Source organism: Diabrotica undecimpunctata, chromosome 3 (assembly GCF_040954645.1).
Source record: "Diabrotica undecimpunctata isolate CICGRU chromosome 3, icDiaUnde3, whole genome shotgun sequence".
NCBI classification, from domain to species: domain Eukaryota; kingdom Metazoa; phylum Arthropoda; class Insecta; order Coleoptera; family Chrysomelidae; genus Diabrotica; species Diabrotica undecimpunctata.
In genome coordinates, this window is record NC_092805.1 from 26975264 (window position 1) to 27003077 (window position 27814).

At 34.6% G+C, this 27814-nt stretch overlaps 1 protein-coding gene across 1 annotated transcript; it reads left to right on the forward strand.

The window, feature by feature from the left end:
* The first annotated feature begins 3746 nt into the window (after positions 1-3746).
* LOC140436602 (farnesyl pyrophosphate synthase-like) lies at positions 3747-27814 on the forward strand. Its single transcript, XM_072525552.1, has 4 exons — positions 3747-3930; positions 12110-12404; positions 23917-24333; positions 27442-27814. Exons 1-4 carry the CDS (start codon positions 3836-3838, stop codon positions 27784-27786), a joined length of 1152 nt encoding a protein of 383 aa, XP_072381653.1. The 5' UTR covers positions 3747-3835; the 3' UTR covers positions 27787-27814.

Here is a 27814-nt window from a genome sequence, read left to right on the forward strand (position 1 = left end):
ATGTTGTCATTTGTCTGTTTTCCCGGTCTAAATGCCATTTGTTTTTCTCCCAATACCATTTCTACTTCTTGTCTCAGTCTCTTCTCTATTATTTTCGTATATATTTTAAAGCACACCGATGACAGACATATTGCCCTATAGTTGTCGCAGTTTACATGTTCTCCCTTTTTGTATATTGGCACGATGATATTGTTCTGCCAGTCTTTAGGGATTGTTTGTTTTTCCCACGCCTCTTTATATATTTTCCATAGCCAGTTTATTCCTTCTTCTCCCATGTATTTTACCATTTCCGGTTCAATTTCATCATCTCCACCTGCCTTGCCTATTTTTATATTTGATAATCCTTCTATTACTTCTTCTCTACTTATTTGCTCTGGCTCTGTGTTTTCTTCGCCTTCATTGATTATACTGTCTTCCTTTATCACTTCGGTATCAAATTTTTTCTCATAATATTCTTTCCATACCCTAGCTATTTGTTCTGGGCTTATTTGTATTTGGTTTGAAGTATGTCTTACTGCGTTTATTTCCTTTCGTTTTCCCTGCCTTATGTGTCGTATTGTCGTCCAAAAGTTTCTATTATTTGTTATATATTCTTCCTGAAGTTCTTCTCCAAATTCTTTCCATGTTTTTGTTTTTGCTTGTGTGACTGTCTTTTTTGCCAATCGTCTCTGCCTATAGTATTTTTCTTTATCCTTTTCTAATCCCGTTTCGAGGTATTTTTTCCATGCTATTTTCTTCTTTTTTATTTCTGTCTTCACTTCTTTATTCCACCACCTTGTCCTTTTTAACTGTTTATTATATTTTTTGATTTCACACACTTCAGTTGCTGTTGTCTTTAATACTTCACTGTATGTATTCCATCTTTCTTCTATTGTCCATGCTTCTTTTTGGCGCTCTATTTGTCTCAGTCTTTTGTTAGTTTCCTCCGTGTAAAATTCTCGCACACTTTTTATCTTTAGTTTGTTTACATTTACTTTCTTGTACTCTTTTCTTTCCACTTCCTCCATTTTTTTATCCTCCAGTTTTGCAGTGACCATCCTGTGTTGTGTAGACAGTTCGGGTTCCTTTTCTTTTCCGTTGTTTTTTTATATTTTGTTCTAGGTTGCTCGTATAGACTATATAGTCGATTAAGCTTTTCGCATTTCTCTCTTTGGCCACAAATGTATATTTGTCGTTAATGGTTTGTTCACTGAATGTGTTTCCTGTTATCAGGTCATTGGTTTGGCAGAATTCCAGCATTTTAATTCCATTTCTATTTAATGTTTCTTCCCCATATTGTCCAATGCATCCTGATCCCCTGTTAATATCCTCCTATTTTAAATTTAATATCCAAATATATACAAATAACAGTGCAGGACTTATAATGGATAATCCTCTAAGCCCATTGCTATCCGATATTTTTATGGACCATCTAGAGACAAAGATTTCAAAACATTTCATATTCAAACAGTTTTTGTATTGGTGAAGATACGTAGACGGCGTACTGGTATGTTTCACAGGAACTAACAGGCAACTAGACCAATTTTTATCGTATATTAATTCACTTCATAGTCATATTGAATTCACGATAGAAACAGAACAGAATTAATGCATAAATTTTCTAGATTTAAAAATGATCAAACTTAAAAACAAACAAGTGTTTTCCATATTTCATAAACCTACCCATACTGACACGGCTATACACATCATCCTATCCTACATACCATAAATTGGCTGCCTATCATTGTATGCTACATAGATTAATAGAAATTCCCATGTCAAAACATAACTTCAAGATAGAACTAAATATCATTAAGCAAATAGCAGTAAAAAATGGGTACAACGAACACACAATAAATAAAATTTTTAATAAAAACTACGTAAAGAGCCCTGAAATTGGTGTTTCTACCACCAGAGAAAAAACCCAGAACCTTCTGCTGCATTACATATACAGGCAAGATATCAACAAAAATAGTTAAACACATAAAAAAGAAAGGAATATCACCAGAATTTAAAACAAATAAAAACTTGGGGAAATATATTAGGAACAACAAGAGGCAAAGGAAAAAGCAATTACACAGCGGTGTATACAAACTTAAATGTGGAGACTGCCCTAAAACTTACATCGGTCAAACTGATAGAACTTTTATCAAACGTATAGTAGAACATAAAAGGGCTTTCAATAATAGAAAATCATACACTACGTACCCACTTCACCTTCTAGACCATAATTATTCTTTTAGTGACGAATTTCAAATTGTTCTGCTACTCAACTTATTCAGTTAAGACTATGTGGTAACGTGTAAACACATACCAAAACTAGATTACTTGAGAAGGGCACTCTGGTCGAAACAGCTGCAGTGATAATAATTTAAATTGAATTTTGTGGAAGTGTTAAAAATAAAAGTTTTCAGTGTTTTATTGTTAGTGATATGTAATATAAAATCATTGAAAAATTCAAGAAAGGCCATAAAAACAAAAGTGTTTAATTGTTACGTGTATAAGAAATTTAATACATTGTAGGGCTTCTATCGCTAGTTTTAATGCCATTACCCTGTTTGAAAACGTCATTATTAAATCATTACTAAAATTTTGGTTATCGTTTTTAAAATTGTTTGCAATTCATTATTTGTTGTTGTTCTTATTGTAAAGGTTAAGGTGAGCACAGGAGTCAGTTTAAATGTCTGAATATTTCCACCCAAATGTATTCAATGCAGTCCATGTTCGAACAATATGGTGGTCACTTCATTCTTATAACTTCATGATAATTCAAACTATTCTTTCACAGTTCTCACGCGGTGAGGACGGAGATTATCGTCGATAAAAACTAACCTCTAAAATATAGCATCAGCAGATAGCACTATTATTGGCTCTATGACTCCGGCACTATATCCCTTATAGTCGTCATTGTTTTAAATAATCCATTGCCTTCGTTATAAAATATGCCCTTCCCCAGACACGAATTAGTCCGTTTCCAAAAAGACTGGTTGAATCCATTTAATGTTCATTATATTGTGTCCTCTTTTGTTGTCCCAGACGTATATAAACGGAATCTTGATTCGTCAGTAAAGAAGCAATGTCTCCAGTCTTTGAAGTCAAATTGACGTTGTTTCATCGTCTAGCGATATCTACGTACACGTTGCTCCGCCTTCAATCGTGGGTATGCAGCGCATCTTCTTCTTCTTAAATGACATGCATGTAACCATCTTTTGATAGTTTAAATAGAAATCACTCCTCGTGAAGAAGATAATATTCCTTGACGCTGTATATGTCCTGTTTCTTTTTGCCTTGAGGACTGTGCAATGTTCTTGAGCATAAGTAGTGGCTCGTTACCGTCTTCCAACCTTATGTATACGCTTCAGATACTTACTCGAAGTAGCGATACCATGCCCAGTTTACAAAACTTTAAGTCACATTCAGTCACATATGGATTTTGCTTTAAGTGTCTCTAGATGTCCAAAAAGATACATTTCTAAACAAAATTTTGTTTTAAGTAAACTAAGGTTTATTGGAACAGCCATTTTTTTATTAAACTCGTTACCAGATTTTTAACTAATGAAGAATATGAGCACATAAAAAGAATTTGCTATCAATTTTCGTTTAGTTCCTCATCCATTACGATTAAATCGGAATATTTTGTAGGACAAAAATTACGAAGAATAAAAATATCCACTTCGATTGTTGAGCAGTGTATTATGGTAGTAACTACGTATTTATGAAGCAATTACAAATTTATACCATAAAATTTCAATTAAGGTATATTAAGAATGATTTGTTTATTTGTTTTTGATCTGTATTGTATTTCTAAATTTAATTTACCTTTAAACTAATTCAAGATCTAGTAGTAACTGAAAATATGCTAAAAACTATATTAAAAAATACGTGTGCAAGACGTACACAATTAGCTTGGTTCAGTTCCCAAAATGTGAACAAAAATATCGAAAATTCTGCGTAAGTACCAATTGTTTTAATATTTATTATATATATGTAGGTTGTAGACCAACCAAAATAACTCGACAAAAATAAATAATATACTACAACCAAACTTATATGGAATGACCATGTATTTTAAACCAATATTTATATATATATATATATATATATATATATATATATATATATATATATATATATAAATATTGATTTATTATATCAGCAATCGGTCAGGAAATAAAACTCTATTTGTTCAGTCTCAATATTTCGTCACGATTTTGTGACTTCTTCAGGAGAAAACTGTAAATTTATTAGAAGAATTAATGATTATATGTAAACAAAATGAATATTTTAATACTTACAACTATAAGAATAAAAATTTAAATTTTTTTGACATATCTAAATAAATGTAATTTATTTAATAAATTTGAAATATATATATATATATATATATATATATATATATATATATATATATATATATATATATATATATATTCGGTTTTTTATAACGTCTTACGACGTTGTCCGACTCCCAAACGCCACTGTATTCTGTCTTGAGTTAGGTTTTCGTCCAGATTTCGAGCGCTAATCGCTTTCCTAACTCCCAGGTTCCAGCTCTGTGGTGGTCTTCCTCGTTTCCTCTTCTCTGGGGGTTGCCACATCATCGTTTTTTTAGGCAATCTTTCGTCCCCCATTCGGCTCACATGCCCATACCATATAAGCTGTTTTCTCTCAATATCCTCAACTATAGTGCCCTCTATACCCATTTATTGTTTTATCACTTCATTCCGTATTGTGTCGGCTCTTGATATTCTCATCGATCTTCTGATGGCATCCATTTCCGTGGCTTCGACCTTTTTTTATATTTTTCGGTTATTCTCCATGTCTCAGCTCCATAAAGTAGGCTAGTTTTAACCATTGTCTCATAGATGTTCATTTTCTTTTCTTTGATATTTCTTTACTCCATAGAATTCCGTTCAAACATGCTATAGCTACCAATATTTATATTTTGAAAAAAATTGTTATTGTTGCGAAGAATAAAAGTTTTTATTGAAAATTAAAAAACCGATAAAACACTCAGATAACACAGCTCGGTACGTTATAGATTATTTGCTTTAGTTATACTTTAAATAAAAATAAATAAACTTACTTATTCGTTCAAAAACAAAAATATGCGTTATGTGGGGATAACGCAGGTACAAAGGGAAAATATTGGTCGTGTGGAACAAGGAATGTCTCATAGGGACAAAGCGGTAAAGATTGGCATAACACTGGGCATATGAAATACTAACGCTTAAGGATAGACTAAGACAAAGTGGCCAAAAAGTAACAATGGCTCACCACGTTCATTTCATTGGCCAATTAGCTCACAGAGGCCAAACAATTTCCCACCCACAGCTCCAAAGGCAACTTTTGGAAGCTACAGATGTAAGGGTTTCAGTTGGAATAATAAGAAAAAACTTCGTACCCATGGACTATACAGCAGTAGACAGTTAAGAGTTATCCAGAGAGCTCAATATTGATCCCTTAAATTGGTGTCTTTAACATCAAAACTGGAATATCAGAGATTGGTAAAAGGTGCTATTCTCAATCGAAACCAGGATTTATGAAAAATTAGATTATCGACGAATTCGTGTACTTAGAGAGCGAAGACTACAAGCAAAAATGGAAATTACCAGATCTGTTCACAGATATAAAGAAGGAACTGTCGTTCTGAAGTAGAACCTATAGTTAGGCTAGGTAATGGGAGAAAATTTAATTTTCATGCATGATAATGCGTCTTCACATACCAGAGTGATAGACTTTCGTGAAGCAGAAGATATCACTGTTCTGGAGTAACCTGCTTGCTCACCCTACCTTAACTCGAGCAGTTGTGGGATACGCCTAAGAGAAGAATTAGAGTTCATCAAGAGAATCTACAACACACTGCACAGCTAGTACAAGCTGCTTTTGAAGATTTTGAAGAATGGAACAACCTGTCAAAACAAAATATTGACAATTTGTTTAGGAGCATACTCACGCAAATTGAAGCTTGAATAAGGGTTAGGGGTAGTTACACTGACTACTACAGAAAAACACAAATAAATAAAAACAATTTAAACTTTATTCGTTTCACATTGAAAATTTTTATGTTAATAATTTTAATACAAGTGGTTTTAATATATTATTTTAAGAGTAAACCGTCTAGTTTAATTTTTATATATTGGTGAATAAATTCACAATTACAGAGGTATAAATCTACTGAACATCGCACACAATGTTACCACAAAAGACCTAACCAACAAAATCAATAAACTAACAACTTTATCAGATGAATAACAAGATTCAGATCGGAAGATCCTGCGTAGACACCATATTTGTACTAAGACAAATTACAGAGGCCATCGAGTACAATAAACCAGCATATTTATGTTTTACAGACCTGGCAAAGGCTTTCGATCGTATCCAAGTCGAAGAGGTTTTACACCTAATGTATAAAAGAAACATACCAATCAATGTTACACAAACCATCGAAAACATCTACTTTCATAATCGAATACAGGCAAAGACAAATAGAAAACTAACACAGTGTATACCAGTACAAAGCGGAGTCAGACAGGTTGACTCGTTAAACCCACTTCTCTTTATTATATTAATGGACGAAATAATAAAAGCATTACCAAAAGGTCATGGTTACAGAATGGGACATAAAGAAATCCAAATATTATGTTATTAGGCATTAATCGCCGAGAGACAAAACAAAGATTAAAAGCAAGTCAAGCGGTGGGTTCTCTTCTTCTTCTTCTTCCTTTGCCCTATCCGTTTCGGACGTTGGCTATTAACAAGGCTATTTTGACGTTGTTTACGGCGCCTCTGAACAGTTCGGTCGATGTTAGTCCGAACCATTGTCGCAGGTTATGCATCCATAAGTGTCGTCTTCTTCCCGGTCCCCTCCTACTGTCGATTCTTCCTTGGACTATTAACTGTGGCTTCCGTTGTGGTCCATGCCTCTGCTTCATAGAACAAGACCGGGAAGACATAACACTTGACCAGTCTTAATTTTAGTTCCATTGAGATTTTACTTGTGAACCACTTTTTCATATTGTTGAACGCGATTCGCGCTTTTTCAATTCGTGATCTTATTTCTGTTGACTGGTCCCATTTTGTGTTGACTGTGGTTCTCTTAGTGACACAATCTGGAAGAACAAACACCTAAGATAAGACCCAAAAACAAGAATCTATAAAGCAGCAACTAGACCTATATTAACATACATGGCGGAGACACGACCTGACACATCTAAAACGAGACGACTACTAGAAACAACAGAGATGAAAATACTTCGACAAATATTAGGGAAAAGTCTGTTGGCTAGTGAGAGAAGCGAAAAAATAAGACGAGCATATGCAATATAGAAGGCATAAATTGATGGGTGACAAAACGGAAACACGGATGGAACGAACACATTAGTAGAATGGCAGAGGATAGGATAGTACGAATAGCACTAGATAAGTCACCAAATGGACGAAGAGGTATTGGCAGACCAAGAAAAAGATGGTGCGATAATTTAAATAATTTAGAAGGCTAATATTGAAGAAGAAACAGGCTTTAAAGCTTACACACAAGAAGGAAGAAGAATAAGAAATGAATAAATTGTTTTAAAATAAATATTCTTTGACTTTGTTGGTTTTTTTTTAAATTCACTTGAAATAATAAGAAATACTAGATGATTCCATATAACTTTGGTTGTGTGTAAATTGATATAATATTACAGAAAGGATTTGTAAGACAAACAAAAATATATTGATAATTAATATAGTTATATGGGATTAAGCTACAATTGATTGTAATTAAAATTCCTTTTTTGTTTCACTGCACTTACATTTAATATAAATTTTCGCAGAATTTAAAAAAAATCTTTTTTTGAGAACCATTTCCGAAGTTCTAATTCGTAAATCTTAGTATATCAAAGATATATGTTTAATTAGAAACATTTAACAAAACTACTTTGCTTCACTGGCTCATTATTTCTTTTTAAGTTATTAAGAAAGTTCGTTACCTTAGATTTAAACAAAAAACATTGTCCCACACAAACTTCAAATGATCTAGATCCGACTCATGGTAGACCATGTAGGACCACTTATCCCTCAGAAACCCTGTTATCAGATTCCTTAACACGGAATACAGCAACAAACCGGTGATTATCTCACTTTACAAACACTGCCATCATTTCGAGATTAAATGACATCCTTATAACCAAAATTTATCAAATTGAGCGAAAATTGACCGGTTTTTTAAAACTCTACGAGAGCGATATTTTCCCAAAAATTTTGAATAAAATCTTTTATAAAAAGGTATATAAAAACCCAGTTGGGCTATGTTGAATTGACAAAACGTTTTCGGAATAAATATTCCATCATCAGTGTCTAGTTAATACATGGATGTAGCCACTAAATATGTGGGTAAAAACCCTTTAAAAATTATTAAATAAAATTTGGTTTACATTATGTCTAATTTACAGTTAAGATGTTAAAGTTACCGTTGGATTGGTAACATGGCGACATATGACTCTACATTAGTTGCGAGTCCTGAGACGGTATGTCTACGAGGACTTTGTCAAAGCAACTCCTGTTTGCTTTGAGTTGCTTTGACAAAGTCCTCGTAGACATACCATCTCAGGACTCGCAACTAATGTAGAGTCATATGTCGCCATGTTACCAATCCAACGGTAACTTTAACATCTTAACTGTAAATTAGACATAATGTAAACCAAATTTTATTTAATAATTTTTAAAGGGTTTTTACCCACATATTTAGTGGCTACATCCATGTATTAACTAGACACTGATGATGGAATATTTATTCCGAAAACGTTTTGTCAATTCAACATAGCCCAACTGGGTTTTTATATACCTTTTTATAAAGGATTTTATTCAAAATTTTTTAATATATGGTATACAGCCAAATACAGGAACTTTGTTTCCTTGTGGCGATATTTTCCCGTTCAGACCCCCCAAGCTGCTCTCTTCTCTACTACGCTATTGAATTTCTGATGTGACAAAATTCTTTAAAACCTTAACAATGAAATCGACTGCTCTCGCTGTCAATCTATCGAGGAGTGGCCTCATTCTCCAAAAATAATTATAAACATAAACGGAAAGATTCCTGTTTATTTTCTGCGTAAATTTCTATATCGTAAATAGGCGGAAACGATATCAATCGAAAGAGCAATTATAATTATTATAAACATACTCGAAAATGTTTACATTACCAATGTTAAAGACGCAATGTTTTTTGATATATGGGGTGAAACGAAAATGCTACATACTTAAATGTAGCAAATGAAAAATTAGTGAATGATTTAATTATCAACCACGGAAAAATCAAAATTAATCAACAGCTCTTACAAGCACGTCGACTAATCACCCACAGCCAAAACGACTAGTACTCTCTAACGTATGTCCGTCTGTTCCACACTTAATCCTAGAATCTGAATTGCAAGCAGTTGGCGTCAACCTTTGTCACCTTTATCGTTTTTACGGATAGGGACTTCAAGTCCTGAATTCCAGCATCTATTAAGCTTTAAGCAAAAAACCTACATTCCCCTTTAATCAACCATACCTTACACGATTCTTTCGTTATCACTCATGAGGAGACATCATATAAAATATACTTATCTTTAGATAACCAGACTTGATAAATATGCAAATTACCAAACATTTATCAAAAGACTCTCCAGCAAAAGTATCTTTATCAGGCGATACAACTTCAATACTGCACAATACAGAAGCAGGCGAGAACCCTATTGAAAATAATAACAATTAGTTGACTAAAGTAAATAGTGACGTCCAACAGAAGCAAACTTCAATAAATGAACAAGCTCTGCAACATGAAAGACTAAGGACAAAACTCCTAACTCTCATGCCTTGATTGACAATTTTTACATTTTTCATTTTTTAGCACAGCTGGAATGAGCTAATAAGGAACAATTCACACCTTTTAGCCCATTTCTCACTTTTTTAACACAGTGAATGAACAAGCAACTTAACATGTCCTTCCCAGTCGACGCCATCTTGTTTTACTGAAAACTACACAAACCTACTACAAAATAATTATAGCATTCACTAGTTTTATTCAATGGAATCTAAATGGTTGTTACATCCATTTCCAAATGTTGCAAATACTAATCTCAAAATAGAGGCCAATGAAAATTCCAAAATTACAAAAAACTAACTTTGGAAACAACATTGCACATAAAGTAAAAAACTAATTATTTCTAAAAAAAAACATACTAAAAGAGCCAATGAAGGAGTAGGGATATAAATAAAGAACGATTTTAATTACACAGCAATATCACTAGAAACAAACATCAAGGCAATTGCAGTCAGACACTGCAATTGGCTTAATCTTGTCTTCCAAGACTTTAAGCATGCTTTATGGGGTTCGAAAAAATACACTTCTTGGTAGAAAAATAGAATCACTTTTGAAAAAATTCAACCTAAATCTACCGATGAACCTTAAACGTTCTCGAATAGGCCCGATGTTTGCAGTCAAAACAGTTTCTTCGTCTTTGTTTGAAGAAAAGGAGTGCCTTTATATGACATTTACAAACGAACACACCACTTTTGTCCTAACTGGCTTTATTTAAAGACTACACTTAAATCTGTTTTAGCTATTATCAGGCTCAGTCAGAGTTTATCTACATCAACTTACGATCACTTAAATTTAAGTTAACTGGCGATATTTTAATAAAACATTTTGTCTTATAGAACTGAAAAAAGCAAAAGTATTGTTACGTTTGGAACATCTCGCAGTTATATTCCACGAAAGGTTCCAGGTTCGGAATAAGACAAACTTAAATGTTAAGTACAAAAAACTTACTTTTGTATTACACAAGTGTGGCTTTAAAGTTTTATTTTAATACAGTTTGCTTTTGTGATACAAATCCGACTAACTATGTTTACACATTAAGTTCCTATTAAGCGTGGTGTCACACAGGGATGTGTTATGTCACCGATGTTGTTTAATGCCTACACTAAACTAGTTTTTGAAATAGCGTTAAATAATCGCCGCGAAGGTGTTAAGATCGGTGGTGAAATTATTAACAACATCAGATACGCCGATGACACCGCAATAATGACAGAGAGTCTAGAAGATCTTCAAACCCTGTTGAATGCTGTAAACAACGAATGCACTGAAAAGGGCTTAACAATCAACGCAAAAAAAAAACAAAATGGATGGTGGTCGGAAAAATTAATATCGAAGACTCAGTGCTAAGATTAGATAACAAAATCCTGAAAAGGGTGGAACACTTTAGATATCTGGATAGCTGGATTGACTGCAGGGTTGAAAGTGACGAGGAAATTTCGACCAGAATAGAACTCGCACGGAAAAACTTTATTAACTGGAGTTCTGTATTATGCAGTAGAAGTCTGTCGTTGACCACACGTCTAAGAGTATTGAAGTGCTACGTCTGGTCCACTTTGTTCTATGGATGTGAAACCTGGACAACAAAAATAAAAAATCTCAACAAATTAGAAGCGTTTGAGTTATGGTGTTACCGTCGAATGCTCAGAATCCTGTGGACAGCATACATATCTAACGAACGCGTGCTAGAGACCGTGCACAAAGAGCGAGAATTGATCAACATCATCAAAATGAGAAAGGTCCAATACTTCGGTCATATAATGAGAGGACCGAAATATCTCTTACTCCGGTTAATCATTCAGGGCAAAATCGAAGGAAAACGTTGGGTCGGAAGAAAACAACTGTCCTGGCTGCGTAACATTAGACAATGGATAGGTCGAACGGTCGAGGAACTGTTTCATATAGCTGCCGACTGAGAATCATTTCATCAGCTTGTCAATATGACGATAGCCAACGCTTGAATACAAGCACAGCACACAAAGAAGAAGATGTTTACACAATTCTAATATGTATTATTAGTATGATACACTCTAAGTTGCCAGACGAAAAAGTCGTAAACTTAATTGATTCACACCAGCACTCAGCTGGAGAGACGATGCGCTGATTAGAGACTTTTTTTAAGTAAACATATTAAGTAGGTAGTTCTTCGACAAGTACATATTATTTTTATGTGGCATATTACAGCAAAATAAAATAATAAGCCCTATAATAAGGTTTGCGTTTTAATATTTTAACATTTAGGAATATAATCATTACAATATAAAAGTAAAAAGTTTTGTTGCTTTGTAGATTCCAAACCAAATGTAAACCAGTTGATTTGTCCTTTGAAACGAAAACAATGTACGCTGCATTTCCTTCTATTTGCGAAGAAATTGTTGATGAGCAGCTCCTTTATCATCAAGCATATCCGGAACTGAGAGAAAGGTATTCTCATCTGTTACAGTATACTATTAACATAGATCAACCAAGGTATATTGGCAAGCCAATATTTTTTCTGTATGCCTACAGAATGCTGGAGAAACCTTCAGTACTAACAGACGATAACATCAAGAAAGCTTGCGTGCTTGGGTGGTGTCAGAGAATGGTAAAGTATTTTTAGTAATATATTAATTTTTGATAAAATGCTAACTTTATCAACTTCCAGTTTACATCTTATTGTTTCTATACTAGTTTCTTTCATTCTTTTAATTTTTTTTATGATTTTTTAAGTTTGAAATTCTATTCGTCAATATAAAGATCACTACATTTAATGATCTCAGTCTATGTTTGCGTCTTTATAACTTCTGCGGTTTGTTACGACTATGTTATCGACTATGAGAAAGCATTCGATACTATCAAACATGACAAACTCATAGAACTATTACATCTTACAGGACTTGACACTAAAGACATCCAGATTATAAAAAATCTATATTGGAATCAAACAGCCCACATGAAGAATGGACATATGGTGAGTGAAAACGTAACCATTTCTAGAGGGGTTAGACAGGGCTGTATTCTTTCGCCACTGCTTTTCAACCTGTACACGGAACAAATATTTCTAGAGGCACTGGAAGAGTACAACGAGGGCATCAAGATTAATGGCGTACCAATAAGTAATTTTCGATATGCAGATGATACTGTTATACTGGCCGATAATATCGAAGATTTACAGATGATACTAAATAGAGTAAATACAATTGGCAACCAATTTGGACTGAAGATCAATAGAAAGAAAACTAAATTTATGGTGATCAGTAAAAAGAACATTCAACATATCGACCTGAATATTGAAGCCGAACGTATTGAAAGAGTACACCGATTTAAATATCTGGGATATACAGTAAATGATAAGTGGGACCCAGATGTAGAGATTAAGATCCGAATTGAAATAGCAAGATCCAAATTCATCAAAATGAGAAAGCTCTTAAGCAACCGCCACCTAAGCGTTAACCTCCGATGGCGCGCCACGAAATGCTACGTACTCTCTACGCTACTTTACGGAGTTAAAGGGTGGACGTTAACAGCAGCAACTATAAAGAAGTTAGTGGCTCTAGAAATGTGGCTGTATCGACGCATACTGAGAATACCTTGGACAGACAGAGTGACCAACACAGAGGTATTAAGACGAATGGGTAAAGAGATGGAATTGTTAACAACTGTTAAAAGGAGGAAAGCGTCATACCTGGGCCATGTGTTCCGTAATGATAAGTACAGTCTGCTGCAGCTTATCGTGGAAGGCAAGATTGAAGGTAGAAGAGGTTTGGGTAGAAAGAAGAAATCCTGGCTGAGAAATTTGAGAGAATGGTTTCAAATACCAGAAGCCGCGAACATAATACATGCGGCACAAAACAGAGAAACCTATCGTTTGATGGTCGCCAACCTTCGGTAGAAGACGGCACATAAAGAAGGTTTGTTACGTCTGTTCCATGTCTTAAATAAGATGTGGTCAATTTGACACGTTGTTCTTCCATCAGGAGGGGTCTAGGTTACCTTGTGTATATTCTTGTGTTTAAAATAGGTCCTAGCCACTGTTATATTTAGAGCTTCTGCTAAGTTTATCAGTCGTAATTCATTATCGATACTGATGTTGTGCAGACTATGACGTCCTTAAGTGGGCATAAAAACTTGCTTTCGTCATCTTCTTGCATTCATGTCATCTGACACAATCTTAGTGTTATTTTTGGTACATCTTTTGTAGGCTTGCCCTAGGTCTTCGTAGAACTATTCTTGTATTTCTTCTGGTTTGTCATCAGTTGGGGCATGTGCATTGATCAAACTGTAATTAAAGAATTTTCCTTTTGAGCGCAAATAGCAGATTCTTTACCTGTAGACTTTTAAGTAAGGCCGTGTGAAGTAAGACCTTTTGTTCTTTGGCTTACAATAAATTCCACTTCATATATAAGTTTACTTGCTTTGGATCTTTAATATATGGAATGGACTTTCTTGTCAAAATTGGGAGTCAAGTTTTAAATTTTCTTACAAGTGCATGTGTTTTATTTCTTATTTATTGTAATCTTTGTACGCGTGTTGTGCCTTATTTGACATATAGGTACTTCAGGTAAGCTTTTTTTCGTTACATTTTGTCTTTACCTCTGTACAGAATCACGAAGTTTTACCCTTTGATAAAGGCTTACTTTTACTTATCTTTCTTTCACCTAGAGTTTCTTTAGCTAGCTCTACTGTGTCTTCTGTAATTTCTACCCAGCTTTCCTTAACTCCCTCGCTGTAGATGATGTATGTGTTTCTGCATCTTTGTACCATTTTTTGGGTGTAAATAGCTTATTAAGTCGTCCTGCAGATTTCAAAATTTTATCTTTGTGGTGTATTCTACAATTTTATTTTTATGGTATATATGAGTTTTTATTCGGATTTTGCACAATACTACCATATAAATGCTTTATATCTCTGCCGATGTTACTGCTCTTACATCTAAAATTTTATAAAGGAAGTAGCTTTTCATTATACTGCAAAAGTCCATTAAAAGTTCTCTGTTTTAATTTCTGACATCCTCGTTATATCTTTTTCTTATATTTGGTACTATGTCATTACCAACACAGGCATTAAAGCCACCCATAATGAATACGTGGCCATTCTGTCGAATTTGGTTTACTGTGTTGTAATGGTGTTCTTGAAAGTTTTCTCTTGTATAAACATCTCTGTTATTCTTAGGTGCGTAATCTACTAAGACATTTAAGGGCTATGAACTTTTCTTTCTGAGACATATTTACAGTCGTCTACTTGGTTTACAAGATTCTGGTGTCTAATAAGGAGAGTTATTCTTTGGCTCTGGTTTCTTTTGCAACACCGCTGTAGAACATTAGATAGTTTGTCTAACATAATTTGACTTTTTTCCTTTTCGTTTGTCACTTGAAGTGCAGAGATATCAATATTCTGCTCTTTGTTTTTTCGTTATTTCTTGTTCCCTTGTGGTTAGTATTAACATTTAACATTCCCCGTACCGACTTACTAAGTGAGGGTAGCCAGACATAGCGATAGGTTGGACAGTGGCAGCTGTGTGTTCCAAAACTGATCATGCGGCGAGAATTATAGCCATAGAAACGACACATATACAGCGGTGCAGAAGGCAATTGGAATCCACTGCACTATTTTCCCACTATATCGCACTATATTAAGAGAATTTCTTCCCACAACGATGACAATTTCAGTAAGTGAAGATGAGATGTGTAGGGACCCGACTCACCCTCGGCCCCATCGCGATCCATTCGCGGTAGGATGGTGTGATATATGCTACCGGCTTCCAAGGTGTGAGGAACTAGGCACCTGGCAGAAATTGTGCGACTAATTCAAAATTTTCACTTAATTTAAGCAAATGTCAGCAAATTGTAACAGGGAACGTCCAGGGACTAATCCAAAACCCTGAAAACTTACACATAATTGTAAAAGAAATGGAAAACCACAATCGTTCGGTACTCAGAAACTCACTGCATTAAAAGAATTTTAAAGAACTGCTGGCAACGTCGTCTATTTTTTTATTCCCACATAACACAAATACAAATGGAGTCGCAATAATTTTACCCTCTAAACTGAACTACTGCGTAATTGGATATAATACTGTTGATGACAGAATAATATCCATTAATATTAGAATATACACCAATACCCTACACCTTGTCCAGATATACACACCTACAACAGCTGTACAAGAAAAAGACATCAACAGATTTTATAGTCATCTAGAAGAAACTGTTAGCGCTATTTGGAATCGTGAACCAATTATAATTTTAGGAGACTTTAACGCCAAAGTCGGGTCATATAATGAAAAAATTGAAGGAGTGCTGGGCAAAAACAAATTGAGACAGAGAAATATTGAAAATAGCGACCGTGTAGTGGAGTTCTGTGAAGAACAACATCTTACAATTACAAACATGTTCAAGAAATCAAAAAACGGACATAAAACTAGATATGGAACAAACGATAAGTACAGAGCGTTATCGAAAAAAACTCATAAAAAAGGGCCGCAAAGACAAAGCTAATTACATCTCTCAAATATGCAGAGAGATAGAAGAACATAACTATCGAAATGAATTTTTATTTCATATGATCAAAGTCCTTTCCAGAGAATTTAAATCTCAAACGTGGTCTGTAATAGATAAGAAATGTAATCTAAAGACCGATACTGACGAAATATTGGAAACATAGCGAACCTACTGTGGCGAGTTGCTGTATAAAAATACCAAAGTACCAGCAGAAAATCAGTGACCCTCTGACTACCCTAGAGAACCTAATGTCTTGCTCGCTGAAGTCAAATCCATCCCCATCCATCCAATGGCACTACAGCCCAAATCGGGCCTTGGCCTCCTTCAACAGGCTTCTCCAATCATCTTAATTTACCGCTGTTCTTTTCCATGAACGCGTTCCCAGGCAGTCTTTTTAGGTCTTCCAACAGGTCTTTTTCCCTGCATTCTTGCACTTAGTAATTTTCTGGGGATTCTATTCTCATGCATGCGGACCACGTGCCCTGCCCACCGTAATCTCTGCAGTTTAGTGTATTGTGCTTTTCCCTATTATACCTAATTCGCCAGTTGTTGTTTTCACTTATTGGGCCCAGTATCCTACGTAATATTTTTCTTTCAAATACATCTAATGCATTTGCAGATTTCTGTGTCACCCCCCATGTTTCACAACCATAACTTACTATGGGCCTGATTATTGTTTTATAGACCCAGAGTTTTGTTTTCCGGTGTATGTCTCGAGATTTGAATATGTGGCCCATCGCGAAATAGGCTTTATTTGCCAGCATAAGCCTTCTATTTATTTTCGGTTCTTTTTCATTGCTTGCGACCAGATCCGTTCCTAGGTATGTGAATCGCTGAAGTCAAAGATTTAGTTAAATCGCTAAATAGAAATAAATCACCAGATATTGATTCAATACCAGGTGAAATACTCCAGTTACTACAGTTACTAGGTAACAAGAGATTACATATTATCATTCTGTATCCCTGTTTGGAATTTAGGAAAATGGCCATATAATTGGTGTACCTCAAATTATATCCCACTACACAAAAAAGAAACTACTACCAGATGCGAAAACTACCGCACATTGTCACTAATAATACATGCTAGTAAAATATTGTTGCATATTATCAAAAACAGATTAAAAACCTATTTACATTACCAAATACCTCAGGAACAAGTGGGGTTTGTAAAGGCTAAAAATACACAGGGACAAATTCCTAACCTAAGACAACTCAATAAAAAGTCTAAAACATTTTAAGTACCCATGATTATATGCTTCGGTACATACCAAAAGGAATTTGATTGTGTAAGGTGGATAAATCTGTGGTTCATTTCAATAGAAATGGGCTCACCAATGCACTGGTGACACCTATTAAAAACCTGTACCAGTCCAATACAGCAACAGTACGACTAGATCAGAAGTTCTCAAACCAATTTAGGATCGGGAGAGGTGTTAGACAAGGATGCGTGTTGTGACTTATTTAACATTTATAGTAAACACGTCATGAGGATGGCTTTAGATGGATGGGCCAGTGGAGTAACAGTGGCTGGTAGGAAAATCTCCAATTTAAGATTTGCTGATGTTACTACACTTATAGCAGCAAATATGTAAAAAAATTTTAACCTTCTGCGAACAGTTGAATACCAAAGCAATAAAGTTAGTCTGAAAAACAATAGAGCTAAGACAAAAATAATGGTGGTCGACAGATTCCACACTAGCAAAACGTACGGTCTAGAAAAACGTACAGAAGAGGAACAAGATTTAATTTCTTTATTAAAAGATAAATATAATAAAAATCTAGCCATGTTCATTCCAAAGTCATCTAGCGAAAAAACCGTAAATAAAGCAGGCCCGACCAACTCAGGTTCTACCAGTCAAGAACCCATTAAAATGTCATTAAACAAAAACACAAGTCTACCTCCTTCATACATGAGTGATAAACAAAAAGAAAATAAAATCAATCTAAAAACAGGACACTCATCTTGGAAATAAGAAAACAAATACAAACCGATAATAATTGGAAGCACCGAATCGTCCACTGTAAACACCATTCCTAGACAAGGTCGTGTACATGTGTCCCGCATTGGTGTTGATATGAAAGCCAATGATCTTACAAAATTTTTGGGTGAGACGGTGCCCGATCTTACTTTTAACTGCGTTGAATGGCATAGAATTGACAAATACTTCTAATATAGGGATCTTTCCCTTTTGATAAAATTGACGAAGTCTAATATTTGGCCCAAAGAAGCTGCCGTTAGGAAATTTAACAAACTTTTATCAAAATAAACTAATTTGAACAGGTATGGTAAGCGTGTTTCATGGTAATTTGCAGTGTATTTCAAATAAAGTCGATATGATCAATGCTTTTCTTGCGGATCAAAAATTATATGATGTCATATGTTTTTTGGAGCACTGGCAAAGTGAAGAAAATTTAAAATTAAAACATCTCCGGCTTATTATTAGTTAATTTCTTTTGTAGGGTAAAAAAGAAACAAGGCGGACTTGCAATTTATGTAAAAGAAAATATTATGTAATCTTCTCTTAATCTAAATGAATATAATGTAAAACAAAGTTCTGAGTTCTGTGAAATTTATGTACCTTTAATAAAAACCAATATTTTAACTGTATACAGATCAGGTTAGGGTGACTTTGACTTATTTTTGGTGAATTTTGAAAATGTCATAACATCCTTGCTAGCAAAAGCAGACAAACTAATCATACTTGGAGATTTTAATCTTCTTCTTCTTTAGATGCAAATCCACTAATGGATGTTAGCGATCACATTTTCCATTAATTCTCTATTTCTTGCAATATGTATCAGAGATTGTATGTCGTTAATCCCTGTCCATTGCCTTATGTTTCGGGGCCAGGACATTTTCTTGCGTCCCATTCCTCTCTTGCCTTCAATTTTACCCTCGATTTTAATATAAATTGTAAAATTGAATCTGACTCTTTTTTTGATATTTAAAATTCTTTAACATCTTTTGGTCTAAAAATAACTAAATTACACTAGAATCACATCCCAGTCCAGTAGTTGCATCGACAACATTATGACAAATTTTTCTGAAACTATCTACAGAGTGGGCGTATTTGAACCTTGTTTTTCTGACCATCGAGCTCAATTTTTATTTATTGACTCTGAGCATAAAGTTGGTAACATTTATCAAACATTGTAACGATTTATTACTTCTTTTGGTTTACAGAAGCTTAAACATGCGCTAGCTAGTACAACATGGACTTTTTCTACGATATAAATAATGATCCTGATTTTTTAACAGTCTTTCTTACCGAAACTTATAACAATTTAATATTACAGCATTTTCCACTAAGAAAAGTACGACAAATGGCTGAAAAACACCTATCCAATGGTTTAATAATGCATTAAGGTATTAGAGATCTAATATTTCTCTAATTTACACAATAATCTAGTTGACAAAGAGACTATTAATCTATTAGGAATAACCATAGATAATATAACCATAGATAACTGGTCGGCTCATATCTCACAACTAAAGAAAAAGCTATCAAATTCATTATTTGTTATTCGCCAACTAGCACGGGTTGTCAACTTTAAAACATTAAAAACATTGTCTTCACTCTACTCTCACCTAAACTATGGTGTAACTTCTTCTTCTTAACATGCCATACACCAAAGTGTGTAGGCGACTATCTCATTACTAGAATTCTGTTCTTGGCGGCGTGACACAGCTCGCCTGTATTGTGTATTCCTGTCCATTCTTTAATATTTCTTAACCAGGATAATTGTTTGCGGCCGGCTCCTCTCCTACCTTCGATCTTCCCTTGTAGGATTAACTGTGGTATTTCATATTTTGCTCCTCTCAATATGTGCCCAAGGTAACCAATCTTGCGTTTTTTAATTAATTTAAAGAGTTCTCTTTCCACGCCGGCTCTCTTAAGGACGTCATCGTTTCGAACTCTATCCACCCAAGGTATGCGCATCATTCTTCTTAATGACCACATTTCAAATGCTTCAAGTTTGTTGATAGATGTTTTTTTTAAAGTCCACGTTTCCATGCCATAAAGCAAGATGGACCATATGTAGCACTTGACCATTCTGTAGCGTATTTCGAAATATAGGTTTTGATTACATAGGAGCGGTCTGAATTTCACAAAAGCTTGTCTTGCCATTTGTATTCGGGTTTTTATCTCTTGTTGTGGATCCGATTGGTCATTGATTGTGGTGCCAAGGTATTTAAAAGTTTTTACGCGTTTTATGCGATCGTCACCTATGCATATTATCGGGTTTTCTGGAGGGTTTCTGCTAATGACCATATATTTCGTTTTCAAAATGTTGATTTTGAGGCCATATTTTTTTTTTTACCTATGCTATTCACCCTATCAAGTAATAACTGCTGATCTTCCAATTTATCAATTATAATCACTGTGTCGTCCGTATAGCGTAAGTTGCTAATTGGTATGCCGTTCACCTTAATGCCTAATTCCGTGTCTTCTAATGCTTCCGCAAATATATTTTCAACATATAAATTAAAAAGCATCGGAGAAAGTATGCAGCCTTGGCGGACACCTTTCCGGATTTCAAATTCATCCGTATATTGGTCTTGATCAATCCTCACCTTTGCCATTTGATTCCAGTATAGATTCTGAATAATTCTGATCTCCTTCTGGTCAATGTTGGCCCTATGTAGTAGTTCCATCATGATATCATGTTTAACATTGTCAAATGCCTTCTCGTAATCGATGAAGGTGAGGTAGACATCTTTTCGTTGATCTAAACAGTTTTGTATTAAAGTGTTCAAACATAAAATTGCCTCTCTTGTTCCTAGTCCTCCCTTAAAACCGAATTGTGTTGACCCCCTAAGTTCTTCTAGTATCTTGTACATTCTTGAGTGTAATATCCTAAGGAAGAGTTTCAGCAAGTGACTCATTAAACTGATTAAGCGGTGTTCATTGCATTTTGTGGCATTAGCTGTTTTTGGGATCATCACAAAGGATGACTGCAGCCATTCTCGTGGAATGTAACCAGTATCATAAATTGTATTGAACAGCTTTACCAAGATTTCGATATTCTCCTCGTCTAGTAGTTTTATTGCTTCTATATTAATTTCATCTGAACCTGTTGCTTTATGCATCTTTGTGGTTCTAACTGCATATTCTATTTCACTTCGCATTATTGATGGCCCTGATAAGTTTTCGGAAGGAAGTTTGCGCGTTGGTTGTGTTGGTCTTTCGTCATTAAAAAGTCTTTCTGCGTATTCTATCCACGCCATTGCTATCTCCTCTTCTGACTCTATGTATTCGTTTCTGTCGTTGCGTATTCTTGTTCTGTGGTGGCTTTTGTGTATATTCGATATTTCTTTGATCTTCTTATGTAGTCCAAAACTATCTCCTTTTTCCTGCAATTGTTCTATTTCGTTGCACCTTTCCACCATCCAACGTTCTTTTGTTTTCTTAATTTTCTGGCGAATTTCTTTGTGTATCTGTTTGTATTTGTCTTGATTACGTTGTTGTTTATGTTGCCTTCGCTTTTCCATTAGATCCATAATTTCGTCCGTCATCCATTCGTTATGCTTTCTCTTCCTGATCTGTGTTTTAACTTCTCTGTTTACTGCCAGAATCGTTCCTTTAATATCATTGACCATCTCTTCGATATCATCATTTTGTTCTATTATTCGCATTCTTTCATTAATTTGATTTGCATAACTCTTCTTCAGATTTTCGTCTCTCATCAGTTCTCTTGTATTTATAGGCGTGCTGGTGTTTGTATTTGTTTTCTTAATTTTTGCTAGTTTTAACCTCACATCTGCTATTAGCGGATTACGATCGGGTGCAATATCAGCACCTGGATATGCTGCGATTCTTTTGATAGCGTTACGAAATCTTCTGTTTATTAAAACGTAGTCAATTTGGTTTCTAATTATTCGATTTGGACGGTCTCCTGGTGATTTCCAAGTATATAACTTACGAGGTGGGAGCTGAAACCATGTGTTCATGACGACTAAACCGTTCTCCTGGCAGAATTCACACAGCAGGTCGCCTCTTTCATTTCTAACTCCAAGGCCGTACTCTCCAATTATGTCTTCATATCTTCCTTTACCCACCTTGGCGTTAAAGTCGCCCATTATTATGTTTATGTCCTCTTTCTTTGTTAGTCTTATTGCTTTTTCCAGATCTTTATAGAACTTAGTTATTTCTTCTTCTGACTTATCTGCTGTTGGTGCATATGCTTGTGTCACATTTATGTTTACTGGTTTGCCTGTCATTTTGATCAACATGACTCGTTCGGAAATTGGAACAAAATCTGTCACCGATTTACTGGTCTTCCTGTCAAGAGCAATAGCCACTCCATGTCGGTGATGTCTATCTGTTGGTGTAACTATATGGGGCAAATTCAACAAATGCACTTCAAATTTTTAGAATGCAAAAGAAAGCTGTCAGGATTTTAGCGGGGGTTACTTATCAAGAACACTGCTGACCTTTCTTTATCGAATTTAAAATTATGCCGCTACCTACTCTGTTTATATTTCAAGTTCTAACTGAAATTCACAAAAAAAGTGCCTATTTAATAAAGCAGTCTGATGTCCATGTTCACAATACGCGAAACTGTCACTACCTACGAACAAATCGCTGTAGATTAAGTCTTTCAGAAAAAAATATTTTTAATTATAACTATTACAATATTTTACCGAAAAGTATAAACCAGCTAAGCTGTAATGGTTTCGATAAAGTTATAAAAAAATATCTTATAAAACATTGTATTTACTGCTCAGAAGAATATAATGACTCATTGCAGAACATCCACTGAACTGCTTACTGTAACTTTGCCATAAATGTTTTTCTGTTTAATATGTGTTCTTGTTTGTATATATTTAAGTTAAGTTTTATATTCCTTTTTTTTAATAAGATGTATGTTTTTCTTTTTGACTTGCTACAAACTATATTTGTATTTGTTATGTAATTAAATAAATACTCTACTCTACTCTACTCTACACTATTCTACTGAATAACATGTTACAGGAATACCAGAAAGTGGACAGTTTGGTCTATCTCGGGTATAGTATCACTAAAGATGGTAACTGTGAAGCAGAAGTTTGGAGACGTATTGGTATGGCAAAAAATACGATGAGTCGCGTAACTAAAGTTTGTAAAGACAGATCTATCTCTTAAAATATCAAGATGAGACTGGTGAATGCTCTTGTATTCTTAATATTTTTATACAGGGTAGAGACTTGAGCTCTTCGAAGATGCGAGCGCCAAAAATTAATGCGTTTGAGATGAGGTGCTGAAGAAAAATGCTGCGCATGTCTAGGACTGCTTATAGGACAAACTTTTCCATTCTAAATCAACTCAAGATTAAAAAAGGATGTCCACAATATGTCTGCAACTAATTCTGCAATTTTTTGATCACGTGGTTCGCAGAGGTGATATTGGAAGAAATCACGATCCTTAGTAATGGGGAAACGACAAGAGAGAGAGAGAGAGAGAAAGGGAGAGAGAGTACCGATTAGAAGAATTTTTTTCGTTTTCCTTAATAATATTTAATATATTTAATTAAATTATAGAGCAATTTGTTTCTTGTTGTTCACTATGTCCTGTTGGTTAAACATTATCAAATTTACACATTATTTATATGAATTGCAATACATATATTTTGCAGGGCGATGTTAGTATAATAATCGAAGACGACGTTTTTGATAAATCAGATCTGAGATACGGTAAACCAGCTTGGCATGCGATTGAATGTACTGGACCGAACAAAGCAATCCTCGACGCAGCTTTCGTAGAATCATCAATATGGTACCTTTTAATAAATCATTTCCAATCTCATAAGTTTTTTGTTAATATTCTGAAACAAGTTCTGAAGGTATATGCTGTAACCAATATATCTCAATGTTTAGAACTAACAAAATATAATGTTAAGGAACTGGAAAGGTATAACTATTCTGCGAGAGGAATTGGCTTTACGTCACCGATATTAAGAACAGCTTTATACATGGCTAATATTGACGATAAGGATGCACACAACTTTTCAGAAGAAATATCCATGACATTGTCACATTTCATGAAATTTGAGGTAAGATTTTTTTTATTAAGATTTACATTATAGGTTATTAGTGGTTATAGAGTTATACAGTGGTATGTACGTGGTTATCCAGTTGTAATTTATGGTATACAGTACAATACAACAGAATATCATCATCATCATCATCATCATCATCATCATCATCAACCCGTAGTCGTCCACTGCTGAACATAGGCCTCCTCGAAAAACCTCCATTCAGATCTATCTTGCGCTGCTGCAATCCAGTTGGTACAAATCTTCTTTATGTCGTCAGTCCATCTTGTGGGTGGTCTTCCCAGGTTTCCAACTCCAAGATTTTTTTGGTTCACCTGTTATCCTTCATTCTAGCGACGTGTCCTGTCCACTTCCATTTAATTTTGGCTATGTGTTTTATAATGTCTTCTACACCACTTTTTTTCCGGATTTCTTCGTTTCTTACCCTATCTCGCAACGTTATGCCTAACAATGATCTTTCCATTCTACGTTGGGTCACTTATGGTTTTCGTGTAGATGTCTGTGTTAGTATAAGTGTCTCTGCGCCACATGTAAGGACAGGCAGGACACACTGATTAAAGGCTCTTCTTTTTAAGCTGATAGGTATATCACCTTTAAAAATATCATGCAGTCTTCCATATGCTGCCCATCCCAGTGTTATTCTTCTTAGCAGCTCAGCAGTTTGATTATCTCTGCTAATTTTTACCGTATGTCCAAGGTATATGTAGCTGTCAACAATTTCAATTTCGACGCCTTCTACCCTTAAAGGATGGCTCGGAACTAAATTAGTCATAATTTTTGTCTTTTGGTAGTTAATATTTAGACCTACTTTACGTGCTGCATCGCTGAATTCATTCAACATATCACTGTCAGCCTTTCATCTGAAATCAGAACAATATCATCTGCGAATCGTAGATGACTAAGCATATCACCATCAATATTTATTCCTTAACTTTCCCATTCCAGTGACTTCAAAGCATGTTCAAGTACAGTAATGAACAACTTAGGCGACATAGTATCTCCCTGTCGAATACCTCTCCTGATATGTATCTTATTGGTAAGACCGTGCAGATTTATAGTTGTTGTAGCATTTCTATTTATATTTTCTATAATATTGGTGTACCTATGATCAATTCAACACTCTTCCAATGCCTTTAGAAGTGCGGGTAGTTCGATGGTATCAAACACTTTATGGAAGTCTATAAATGTTAGAACTAGAGGTCTATTGTATTCAATTAATTTTTCAATCAAGACGTTTATGCACTGTAGGTGGTCATTTGTGCCGTAGACGGGGCGAAAACCAGCTTGTTCTCTTGGCTGATGTAGCCCAAATTTTACTTCCAATCTATTGGTTATTATTCTGGTGTATAGTTTGTATAAATGAGTAGAGAATGAGTTTGAGTAGATAAATTGGCCTGTAATTCTCTAGGTTCATATTGTCACCCTTTTTATGCAGAAGAATTGTAATGGAGTTATTCTAAGCTATAGAAATTTTTTGACTATACAAGTAGAGATTGAAGAGGTCTCGTATTTTTTTCAGAAGAGAAGTTCCGCCAAGTTTTATAGCTTCTGTAACTATTCCATCATCTCCTGGCGCCTTGTTGTTTTTCACTTTTTTGAGTGCAGATTGTATCTTATATTGAGTGATTTCTGGAATGTCCTCATATCCCTGGTTTTGAACCTTTGGTCTACCGTCTTCATTTACGTTATTGTTAATTTGGTTTGTGTATAATATAGTGTAGAATTCTACGACTATTTCAAGTATTTTCTATCTGTCTGCTGTTACTTCACCATCTTTATTCCTAAGCTGGAAAATTTCTTTTCTACTTGTCGCCATTTTTCGTCTCATTACCTTCGTACTCCTGTTTTGCTCTATAGTCTGTACGAATTTTTTATGTATAAATTTCCTAACATCTCTTCTCATAGCTTTCGATATGTCTTTATTGAGTGCCCGAATGGTTTGTGGGTCAATGTCCCTTTCACTTTGTAACTGCCTTTTTTCTGTTTCAACAGAATATAGTATATAATATTCTTTACAAAATGACTAAGTACCTCTTGAAATTTTTAAGATGCGTCTGCACCATCACATTTTAAAGGCCTCGAGTTTTCCTACACAAGCTTCAGAAAGTCCTACACCCATCTGTCATTCTAGCTATGTGTCTTGTCATCTCCATTTTAGTCTGGCTATCGTTTTTATTTTGTCTCGTAGAGTTAACATGGATTGCTCTTTTTTTCTCTATGTGACTATCAGTTTGCTAGCCGAGGCTTTTGTTAAAGTAAGTGTTTTTATTCCGTATGTCAATAATAGGTGGACGCATTAATCCAATACTTTTTTTCAGGCATGTGAGCAGCCCGAATAAAAGTTTCTCTCAGTTTTATATGCTGCCCACCCAAGAACGATACTTTCCTTCAGTTCATGGGTATAATGATCCATGCCAATCATAATTTCATATCCTAGGTTTTTATATTTATTTATGAGTTCTACTTCTTGCGAACCAATACTGATGTTCTGGTTGGGTGTCAAATTTATTATAATTTTTTTTTTCGAGATGTTTACATTCAAATTCACATTTACTGTAGCCACAACGAGTTCCTGTACCATCTTTCTTGCTTTTTATAGATCTTTAGCTATTATGACTCTATCATCGATAAAACTTTGTTTACATATTCTTAATCTATTTTTATTTCGTTGTCAGCCAGTCTAAATTCTTAATAGCATGTTTCAGCACAGTATGAAAAAGTTTAGGTGACAGTGGGTCTCTTTGTCTAAGCACTCGTTCTATTTTTATACGATTACTATTAGTATGTAATTTGACAGTGGTTGTTGCCTGTAGGTATATATTGTATAATAATTTTGTATACCGATATTCTAGCCTGCATTCTTTAAACGCTTGTAATATTTTGCTTAGCTTAACTGTGTAAAAGGCTTTATGAAAATCGACAACTATTTGCACTAGAGGTTTATTGTATTCCACTACATTCTCTTATAGGGTTTTTATGCTTTGGAGATAGTCATTGCTTTCGTAAATTTGTCAGAATCCTACCTGTTCTCTTGGTTAATAAGTCTCTAACTGACTCTATTAAAATGTTTGAAAACTTATTTTATTATAATGTTTTATATTGCAGGACGATTTTAATGGAGTGTTTAACCCGATCTCAGACATAGAGAAGATAACTACTGATACCCCAGAAGGAAGACCTTCGTGGCTAGCAGTTCAAGCTTATCAGAGAAGTAGCCCAGCTCAGAAGACGATACTCGAAGAAAATTACGGTAAAGCAAACAAAGAATCAGTACTTAAATGTTACGAGTTATTCAAAGAACTAAAACTGGATGAAGTTTTTATGAAATATAAGGAAGATTTATATAATCATATTTTTTTAAGTATTCATAAAAATACGCCGAAGGAGTTACCCAAGGAATTATATCTGAATTTTTTAAATTTCTGTATGACTGGTGCTATGAGAGTTTAGTATAAATAAAGATTAAATTAAAATGTCA

Coding starts and splice junctions, on each gene's coding strand:
- LOC140436602 (XM_072525552.1), top strand. CDS start 3,836: ATGCTAAAAACTATATTAAAAAATACGTGTGCAAGACGTACACAATTA. Junction 12,405..23,916: donor TTGGGTGGTGTCAGAGAATG/GTAAAGTATTTT, acceptor TATATTTTGCAG/GGCGATGTTAGTATAATAAT. Junction 24,334..27,441: donor CACATTTCATGAAATTTGAG/GTAAGATTTTTT, acceptor TTTATATTGCAG/GACGATTTTAATGGAGTGTT.